The sequence below is a fragment of the Medicago sativa genome, chromosome 6 (genome assembly GCF_051527215.1).
Source record: "Medicago sativa cultivar Bolivia chromosome 6, Bolivia_mono, whole genome shotgun sequence".
NCBI lineage: Eukaryota > Viridiplantae > Streptophyta > Magnoliopsida > Fabales > Fabaceae > Medicago > Medicago sativa.
In genome coordinates, this window is record NC_140754.1 from 5151393 (window position 1) to 5162186 (window position 10794).

The 10794-nt window shown below is 31.4% G+C and overlaps 1 protein-coding gene across 1 annotated transcript; it reads left to right on the forward strand.

Annotated features, from left to right (window-relative positions):
* The first annotated feature begins 386 nt into the window (after nt 1-386).
* Nucleotides 387-9659, forward strand: LOC146912264 (ABC transporter B family member 15-like). Its single transcript, XM_085720240.1, has 7 exons — nt 387-769; nt 2124-2178; nt 2735-2913; nt 3743-4200; nt 4833-5373; nt 6232-7131; nt 8018-9659. Exons 1-7 carry the CDS (start codon nt 527-529, stop codon nt 9419-9421), a joined length of 3780 nt encoding a protein of 1259 aa, XP_085576366.1. The 5' UTR covers nt 387-526; the 3' UTR covers nt 9422-9659.
* The last annotated feature ends 1135 nt before the right edge of the window (nt 9660-10794 follow it).

Consider the following 10794-nt stretch of genomic DNA (forward strand, 5'->3'; position numbering starts at 1 on the left):
GTTTTCCTTATAAAAATGCTTTTTTCTTATCATCCACGTGTTGTCATGAATCATTCAAACCCTTTTTCTTTACTTTTTTTTCTTCATGACTCCACCACCACTCCACACCCTCCTTCCCACTCTCCCTTTAAGAAAACACTTGGATAACATTCGAGTATAAATATCATGTGACATTTTTTTTTTTGAGGGGAAATATCATGTGACATTAGTCAATCACAATGTCATAAGTATATAAAAGGATAAAAAAAATTTAAATAATTTTTTGTCTTTTTATACCCTTGTAACATTATGGTTGATCAATGTCACATGACATTGACACCCTAATGTAATCCACGTGCTACCCCTCTCTTTACCTATAAAATCACACAAAAACATTAGAACATAGCATATAACAAACAAAACAATTTAAAGCTTGGTTTTGGAACCAAGTACAAATATATAATATAGTTGTCAGAAAAATCTTACTCTATTTGGTTGCTTTTTCTTGTCATCACAATAGAAAGAGTACTTGTTGTTGTTGTTGCAAATGGGTGGTGGTGATGAGAAAAATGTTTCCATTAATGTTAAGAAAAAGAAGAATGGTTCTTTTAAGTCCATTTTCATGCATGCTGATGTTCTTGATTGTTTTTTCATGGTTTTTGGTTTGATTGGTGCCATTGGTGATGGACTAATGACCCCTTTGCTTCTGCTTTTCTTAAGCAGAATTATGAACTCTATTGGTGCTAATTCTGGCCCATCAAAGAACAATTTTGTCCATAGCATCAATGAGGTTCTCTCTCTCCTTCTCCCTCTCCCTCCTCTCTCTCTCTCTCTCTCTCTTAATAAAATCTCAATTGTTTTTTTTTTATTGAAAGAAAAAATCTCAATTGTTTGATTAATCTAATCGGGTCCCTCTCCGAGTAGAGACTATATATTTTTTTCTTTTCTCAAAAGAAATAGAAGTTTTTTTTTTTTTTTTTACAAAAAATAGAAGACTATTATTATCATATATTCTAGTGTATAAAATTGTATACTTTCAAATCTAGTGACACATACTTGGCTCCTTTGTCAAAAAAAACATACTTGGCTCTTATAAATCAAACTATAGTCTTTCAAAAAATAAATAAATCAAACTATAGTAACATATGCCTTCATTTTTAAAATAAAATAAAATTGAGAAGATGTTAACTCACGGTTTATTTTCTCTAGCAAAATCTCAATTTTTAGATAATCCAACGACCTAGTCAAAATGGAGAAAACTTGAGAGAATTTTCAATAGAGAGAATCTAAATCCCCGGTCATTGGATTCATTTAAATCCATTGCTTAGATTTTTCTTAACAAACATATGCATGTGGGGAAAAGACAAAAACCTAGTAAAAGAATGAAGTGTTTGTTGGGGTCACACCATGATTGATTCTATGATGAAAACATGTGTGACCTTTTAATTACTCCCTCCTTCTCATATAAAATTTCATTTTTTAGTTTTGCTTGGTTATTAAGAAAATGACTAATGGTGTTGATTTCAATCGTCATACATTTGCATGATTGATTTTATGATGAAAACAAGTGTGACCTTTTAATTACATAAATTCTAGGTTAAATAAGCTTTTGGTCCATATAAATATAATCAATTTTATTTTTAGTCCTAATAAAAAAAGTGACATCCCTTATAAAAAATTTTAACACATAATTTTAGTCCTTGTAAAATTAAAATTTGTTTAATTATGCTTAATATTTTCAATTTTTGAATGATTTTTTACATATTTATTTAGAACATTATAGAATGTTCATCCACGAAAAAATTAGCTCAAAATTTGAATTTTAGGTCCAAATATTTATTACTTTTATCTTAAAATTTTGGCGCTTGAAAAAATTCACATTTAATCCATAACATGTTAAAAAATTATAATTTTTCATAAAAGAGTTTCTTACGCGCACTACAACTTTGCACTGAAATTTTTATAGCGATCAAAACATGTCATTTTTTTATGAGGACTTGCAAAATTAACTATATATTTATAGGAAGAAAAACTTATAAAAAACTTATTTAACCCTAAATTTTATAACAGTTTCTTCATGAGAGAACATTAACGAAAACAATAGTAGCTCATTTTAATTTGACTTTATTAACTTTGTGATGCAGAATGCTACTGTTTTGTTATATTTGGCATGTGCCTCTTCTGTTGCTTGCTTCCTAGGTGAGTTTTCAGTTTTGTTACTATTTTGGTTTTTACTTCTCTATAATTTAATTTCTAAATGATATTTAAATATTAATAGGTAGTGCCTAAAAGTATATACAAATTGTCAGTAACAAAAAAAAGAGAATAAGAGTAACCAAAAGAAAAAAAATAAAATTTGTCACCACATATACTAAGATGTTAAAGACTAACATGATGGGTTGAAATAATAAATTTCATATACAACTTAATATACGTCATGGCTTATATCGGAGAGAAAGTGATATTTTATTGGGTCTTGTTAACGAGTGCTTTCGGGGCACTCTTTAAGGATTTCAAAAGAAGAAATTATTTTATAAAAAAGTCAAATATTTCGATTTCTGATGCATTGATTACACATATTTTCATTGCCATTTAAACGTCTTAACCAGTGCCCGGGAGCACTTAACCAGTGCCCGGGAGCACTGGTTAACATTTTCCTATTTTATTTTATAGACTAAATTGATAATTTATTCATTAAATATGATACACAAGTATTAACATTGTACCCTTTTTTTTACTTTGTGAGGAACTTCAGAGGGTTATTGTTGGACAAGAACAGGTGAAAGACAAGCAGCAAGAATGAGAGCTAGGTATCTAAAAGCAGTTCTAAGACAAGAAATAGCATACTTTGATTTGCATGTTACAAGCACAACAGAAGTAATCATAAGTGTCTCTAACGACATCCTAGTAATTCAAGATGTTCTTAGTGAAAAGGTATAAAAAGTGATATTTGTTTTACTTTATATATCAATTTTTATTTCTATATAGGGATGTAAATACGAAGTCACGCACACCAGACTTTGATTATGTTGAATAAGATAGAAAACTGTGTGATTGAATAACACTACATAATATCTATTATATAGGGGATTATACACTTAATTACAAACAGAATATTCTACATAATGTTTTATCTTTAGTAACTTCTAGAGTAAGTGAGAATATATTTACGACGTAAATATAAACTATTTACTATTTATCTAAATATCATAGATTAAAAAGGTCCGACAAGTTATAAAAGTCCAAGGTCTTTATCTAGTCTATTACTTGACACAAACTATTTTTAAAGAGAACTTCTTTTTCTACCCTCGACGTTTCAAAAATCTACATGTGTATGGAGGGTAAAATAACTGTGTTTCTGCCGGGAAGTATAGTTTCGTATAACTAAAAAAAGGAGAATGTTAATTAGTGTTCTTATGACACTAGTTAAAGAAACAAATATAATAAAGATATCTTGAAACTTGCGTAAACAAACTTTTAAAAGTCTAAGAAATGCTTTGTTCAATACAAATCTTTTTTTTTTTTGTTTCCTTAACTAGAATCTTGAGAGCACTAGTTAGCATGCCTTTAATAAAAAGTTTCTATTTTTTTTCATAATTACCTTCCGAAGTGACTTCGAAGGAGGGAAAGAATGTTCCTTTTTAAGGGTTTGACTTGGCCATTTTTAAGTCTATTTAAAGACCTAGTTTATATTAAATTTTCTTTAATTATATTTTGTGACCATAACTTTTAGTTAATTTCTTGTTACTTGAAAACTACATAGGTTCCAAATTTTGTGATGAATACATCTATTTTCATTGGAAGCTACATAGTGGCATTTGCATTGTTATGGAGATTGGCAATTGTTGGGTTCCCTTTTGTGGTACTACTTGTGATTCCTGGTATCATGTATGGAAGAATTTCGATGGGATTGGCTAGAAAAATGAGAGAAGAGTACAATAAAGCCGGTACAATAGCAGATCAAGCAATATCTTCAATTAGAACTGTTTATTCCTTTGCAGGAGAAAGCAAAACCATAACTGCTTTCTCTAATGCTTTGGAAGGATCAGTGAAGTTGGGATTGAAACAAGGCTTAGCTAAAGGCTTAGGCATAGGAAGCAATGGTCTTGTTTTTGCTGTATGGTCGTTTATGTCCTATTATGGTAGTAGAATGGTCATGTATCATGGTGCTAAAGGTGGTACTGTATTTGCTGTTGGATATTCAATAGCACTTGGTGGATCGTAAGTATACCTTTACCCTTTATCTATCGAGAAATCTTAGCAACACACATTCTAACACACATTTTCCAACACACTCTCTTTGATTGGTTAAAATTCACATGGGTCCCACCAAATCATGTGGGTCTCATATAAATTTTACAAATGCCACGATTGCAGATCAATTTCAATTTTTCCGTCTCTAATTTTTTATCAGTAAGTAAACTTTTTCTACTTTTGTCAGCTCAAAAGTTTCATACTTTGTGGGATTAAAGTTTAAGCAGGGTTTTAAAATATGGTATGCGATGACGATTGTGGCCGTGTTATCATGGTTTTAAAGTCTCTGGCAATTATGGACAACTCGTCGGTCATATTTCATGTAATTCTCAAAGTATCAAGGATCCTTACGTGATCGCAATTTAAAACCATGTGCTTAAGTGGTGACTTTTTTAGTTAATTTGTGAAGTACAAACACTGTCACGAAACTAACACAGACTGATCGATGACACATGTAATCAATTTGAGAGAAAATGAATCATTTTAATGTAATCACATGTGTCAGTGTTGACACTGACACATGACAAACACTGGACACACCTTTAATCAGAAGTGTCGATGCTACAATCTTAATTATATATTTTTTTCTTATGTGGCAGGGCTTTAGGAGCTGGTCTATCAAATGTGAAGTACTTCTCAGAAGCAAGTGTTGCAGGAGAAAGAATAATGGAAATGATAAAAAGAGTTCCAAAAATAGATTCTAAAAACATGGAAGGTGAAATTCTAGAGAAAGTGTCAGGGGAAGTTGAATTCAACCATGTTGAATTTGTGTATCCATCAAGACCAGAAAGTGTGATCTTAAAAGATTTTTGCTTAAAGGTTCCATCAGGAAAAACAGTGGCATTAGTAGGAGGAAGTGGTTCAGGAAAATCAACAGTTGTATCACTTTTGCAAAGATTTTATGATCCAATTGGTGGAGAGATTCTTCTTGATGGAGTTGCCATTCATAAAATGCAATTAAAGTGGCTTAGGTCTCAAATGGGTTTAGTGAGTCAAGAACCTGCTTTGTTTGCAACAAGTATTAAGGAGAATATACTTTTTGGAAGAGAGGATGCTACATTTGAAGATGTTGTGGATGCTGCTAAAGCTTCAAATGCTCATAATTTCATTTCCATGTTGCCAAAAGGATATGATACTCAGGTTAGTGTTGATTGCTTTTGTCAATATGTTATAAACCAAATATGCTTAATTGGAACTATGTTACTAACCAAATATGAGTAATTAGTGAAATTTTCCTAGAATATGATACTCATGTTAGGGCTAGTTTCTTATGATATTATCCTAACGGAATAAATGAAAACAACACTGAGGCATAAGTAGAACGAATAATTCCATTTTTTTTTTTTGTCAAGTATTTTAGTGACTATAAATTCAAAATGTAAGTTCTCAGCACAAATCAAATTATAAAGATGATTTGGGTAGTTGAAGTGATTCAAGGAGACGTCAGTAGTTGACTTTCCCTAAATTAATTAGGGTAATGTTAACCGGTGTCCCTAGTGCACTGGTTAAGAAAGCAAATGTAGTAAGTATTACATTGAAACTTGTGTTGTCAACTCCTCAAAAGCATAAAAAGTGTTATTTTCATTTTAAAATTTCTTTTTTTAGGTTTCTTAACCGGCCGGGGCACCGGTTAACATGACCCAATTAATTATTACAAACAATGGCTACTCTATCAGACTTAATTATCCATTGGTAGTTTATGCAAGAATATTCCCATCCTTTCTCAAATTATAGAAATTCTAATTTGGGCACAACCCCAAATCAATTTTTTTTTTAAGTACACATTTACAAATGAAAAAAATTGAAAGATAAGAGATTTAAATAATGCAACTAAATCATTTCTCTTTTAATTTTTTACATTTGTGTGTGCCTAAATAAATTTTATTTGAGTTTCTATCTAAGTAAAAATTGCTCCTCAAATTAACTTATTCACAATTAAAATTCTTTTATTCCTACTTGATGGCTGACACATTATTAGCTGCATCTTTACTACTACAGGTTGGGGAGAGAGGAGTTCAAATGTCAGGGGGGCAAAAGCAAAGGATTGCCATTGCAAGAGCTATAATAAAAATGCCAAAAATTCTATTGCTAGATGAAGCAACAAGTGCACTCGATTCTGAATCCGAAAGAGTTGTCCAACAAGCTTTAGACAAAGCCACCGTTGGACGCACCACCATCATCATTGCTCACCGCTTATCCACCATCCAAAATGCAGACATCATTGCGGTTGTTCAAAATGGTATGATCATGGAAACAGGATCGCATGAAAGCCTTATGCAAAATGACAATTCTCTTTACGCCTCCCTTGTTCGTCTCCAACAAACAAAAAAGGACCAAACCGATGAAAGCCTCATGAATAAAGATCACATGCAAAAAATGAGTAGTTGTAGACTCGTGAGTCCATCTAACTCTTTCAACTCAACAACGCGAGATGTTGTTGAAGATGTTGTTACTAAATTTGTAGTTGATGATGATAATAATGATAATAGTAAAAACAAGAAGGTTGAGGTTCCTTCCTTTCGAAGGTTGTTGGAAATGAATGTGCTTGAATGGAAGCAAGCATGTTTGGGTTGTATAAATGCGGTTTTATTCGGTGCAGTTCAACCTATGTTTTCATTTGGAATAGGGTCGGTTATATCGGTTTATTTTTTGAAGGATCATGATGAGATCAAGAAGCAAATTAGGATTTATGCACTTTGTTTTCTAGGTTTGGCTGTTATCTCAATGGTTGTTAATGTGCTTCAACATTATAGCTTTGCTTACATGGGAGAGTACTTGACTAAGAGGGTTAGAGAAAAGATGTTTTCTAAGATACTCACTTTTGAAGTTGGTTGGTTTGATGAAGATCAAAATTCTACAGGTTCTGTTTGCTCTAGACTTGCCAAAGAAGCCAATGTGGTATGTCTTCTCAGTTTTATTTTATTTTAAATTTTTATTTTATGTTAGAGACATATAATATAAAAATTACAAGGGTAATCAACATTCAAATTAGCATTGAATTTTAAAAATGAGAATTAAATAAGAAAAATGCTATTTCTCTAGAAAAATAAATATACTCGATATATGTGATTGAGTTTGCAAAACATGTTGGACCTAATAATGTGTGTGATATCAACATATAACAAACAATGCATTTGACACAAATTTAAAAATTGCTCTTTTATCTTTTCATATCAATGTATTTACCACTGAAATCACAAATTTTAAAAATGGATTTTAGATTTTGGATTAGCTTTTCATATTAGCTTCATTGTATTTGCCCCAATTAGACAACCATCTTTCCATAAAGTAGTTCTTTTTTCTGTCACTAATAATTGTTACTGTTCGTCATTTTGAAGGGTGTATTTTTTTAGAGCATTTTGAGAAATGTATAGTTACATATGATATTATTATTTGTTAGAAAAGAGGACATGCATTGTCGGTGTAAACTATTATATATAGACGTCTAATAAGAATTAAACAATTTATGGTTATTTTTAAGGAAAAACATTGATAGTAACTCAAAAACCCTTTGACACCTTGAGAGAGAAAGAGATAGAGAGACTGATGTGACATATGTAATACGTTGTTGATGTGATAAAAAGAGAAAGATAGATAAAAAATAAAGTATTGAATAGGCGTATAAAGTTAAAGGGTGTTCAAATATAAAATTTGAATTTTTCAATAGTGATTACAGAGTGAACTTTCATGATAATATCATGAGTTCTCAATAGATGACGACGTAAAACTATTTTACATTAATAGTGTGCATCCCTATTAAATTCTTTTTTTAACACTTACACAGGTAAGATCTTTGGTGGGTGATAGATTGTCTCTAGTGATACAAACAATTTCAGCAGTTGTAATAGCATTCACAATGGGCCTACTTATTGCATGGAGATTAGCCATTGTTATGATAGCAGCTCAGCCAATTATCATATATTGTTTCTACACGAGGTTTGTCCTTCTTAAGAATATGTCAAACAAAGCCGTCAAGGCCCAAGATGAATGTAGCAAAATAGCTGCTGAAGCTGTTTCAAATCTAAGAACCATCAATGCTTTTTCATCTCAAGATATAATTCTCAAAATGCTTGAAAAATCCCAACAAGGCCCAAGTCATGAAAGTATTAGACAATCTTGGTTTGCTGGCATTGGACTTGCATGTGCACAAAGTATCAAATTATGTAGTTATGCTTTGAGCTTTTGGTATGGTGGGAAACTTGTGTCGCAAGGTTATATCTCAGCTAAGGCGTTATTTAAGACTTTCTTAATTTTGGTAAGTACCGGAAAAGTTATCGCTGATGCTGGTAGCATGACGAATGATCTTGCCAAAGGTTACGATGCCATTGGGTCGGTTTTCACAATCCTTGATAGGTATACGAAAATCAAGCCTGATGAAATAGAAGGTTACAAAGCTAAAAACTTAATAGGAAAAATTGAATTTTGTGATGTATATTTTGCATATCCGTCAAGACCTAATGTGATGATTTTTCAAGGATTCTCGATTAAAATTGATGCTGGAAAATCGACAGCTCTGGTTGGGAAAAGTGGTTCTGGGAAATCAACGATCATAGGACTAATTGAGAGGTTCTATGATCCACTTGAAGGGATAGTGACAATTGATGGCAGAGACATAAAAACTTATAATCTAAGGTCATTAAGGAAACACATTGCACTTGTGAGTCAAGAACCAACATTGTTTGGTGGTACCATAAAAGAAAATATTGCATATGGATCATATGGTGATAAGGTTGATGAGAGTGAAATTATAGAGGCATCAAAGGCTGCAAATGCTCATGATTTCATATCAAGCTTAAAAGATGGTTATGATACACTGTGTGGTGATAGAGGAGTTCAACTTAGTGGTGGTCAAAAACAAAGAATTGCAATAGCTAGAGCTATATTAAAGAATCCAGACGTGTTGCTTTTGGATGAAGCAACAAGTGCACTCGATAGTCAATCAGAGAAATTAGTCCAAGACACTTTAGATAAGGTCATGGTTGGAAGGACAAGTGTGGTTGTAGCACATAGATTGAGTACTATCCAAAACTGTGATTTTATTGCTGTTTTGGATAAGGGAAGTGTTGTTGAGAATGGAACACATTCATCTTTGTTGTCTAAAGGGCCAAGTGGAGCATATTACTCTTTGATAAGTATACAAAGAAGACCAACCAACATAATTGTTGATTCTTCACATGAAATCAACTGAATAAACAATATCCTGTTTTTCATGTTTGAAGGGAGAAGTGACAAAGATGAGTTGGTGAAATTGAAAAGAAAATTGAGAAGAAGTTTAGGGTTTCACCTTAGCTTCCAAAAAAGTTCATTTCTACAATCATCAAAATTGTAGGTTTTTCTAACATAACACAATTTCTATGCTAATTACTATATGTTTATATTGTAATATAGTTAAATCATTTTTTCCACTATTTATAATCTTTATTCTATATATCTCTCTATCATATCATATATGAATAAAACCATGACGCACCTAAAAAAAAGTGGAGTTAAGGAGATGACACTTATTGAAGTAGTCTTGTTCAATCTCTTATTTGAAAATATTATTAATATTGTTAAATGCCAATTTGATTTATTATCAGTCAATTATATTCTTATCGCATTGTCAACCTAAAAGTACTAATGACATTGGACTATTATTTGATGATTTTGTTGGCATGAAACAACCACTTCCGGCATAAGCATTCTTTGTCATTCTTTGTCCATGACTTATATACTTAATATCAACTCAACATTTATCCTTTCCACCAACAATTGAATATGGGTAAAAGTTGCCTAAAAAATGGGATGTTTTTCAAGCATCTTCGATGCGAGCGTTTGTCTAAGGAGACATTTTTTCTTGATCTTTGGGAACATTTTTGTGGCAGATAAAAAAACGTTTTTTAATTATTGTCATAGGTGGCTACAATTATTACTTGTTTCCCTAAATATGAATCAATCGGAACACTTAAAATGTGTAGTCATAGTTTATAGGCAACACTTTTATAGTGTCATATTAAAATATACAATTTAGCAATTATTTTGTAAATATAGTCGATTATAACCGGCTTAAAAAAAATCAATCATATCTCAAACAAGATCTAATTTAACCACACATCCACAAAAGTTGTATTGCAATAAAGTTAAGTTCAAACATTAATTTAACACATAGTAGTAAACAAAATGTTTAACATTATTTAATACTAGGTTTAATACTTTGAAGTGCAAACCTAGCAAAACAAAAAAAAAATATAGTTCGTTCAAGTTTAATGCTTTCAACTACAATAAAAAAAATGTCTTCTAAGTTTGTCCTTTATGTTTTAAAAGTTTTAAGTTGATCTCTTATGTTTTAAAAGTTTCAAGTTGGTTCAAAACGTTACTCATATTAAAATAAGTTAGTCCCTTCTGTCACTTGGCTGTTTAGAGATATAGGTTGCGAATATGAGTGTTGGAATTTAAATTGCTTACAAAATCAGTTTTAAAACATTTTAATTTTTTGTTTTTTTAAACTCAATATTATGTAGCAAAAGAGATTAACTTATTTGAGCGTGAATAACGTTTTGGACCAATCTGAAACTATTGAAA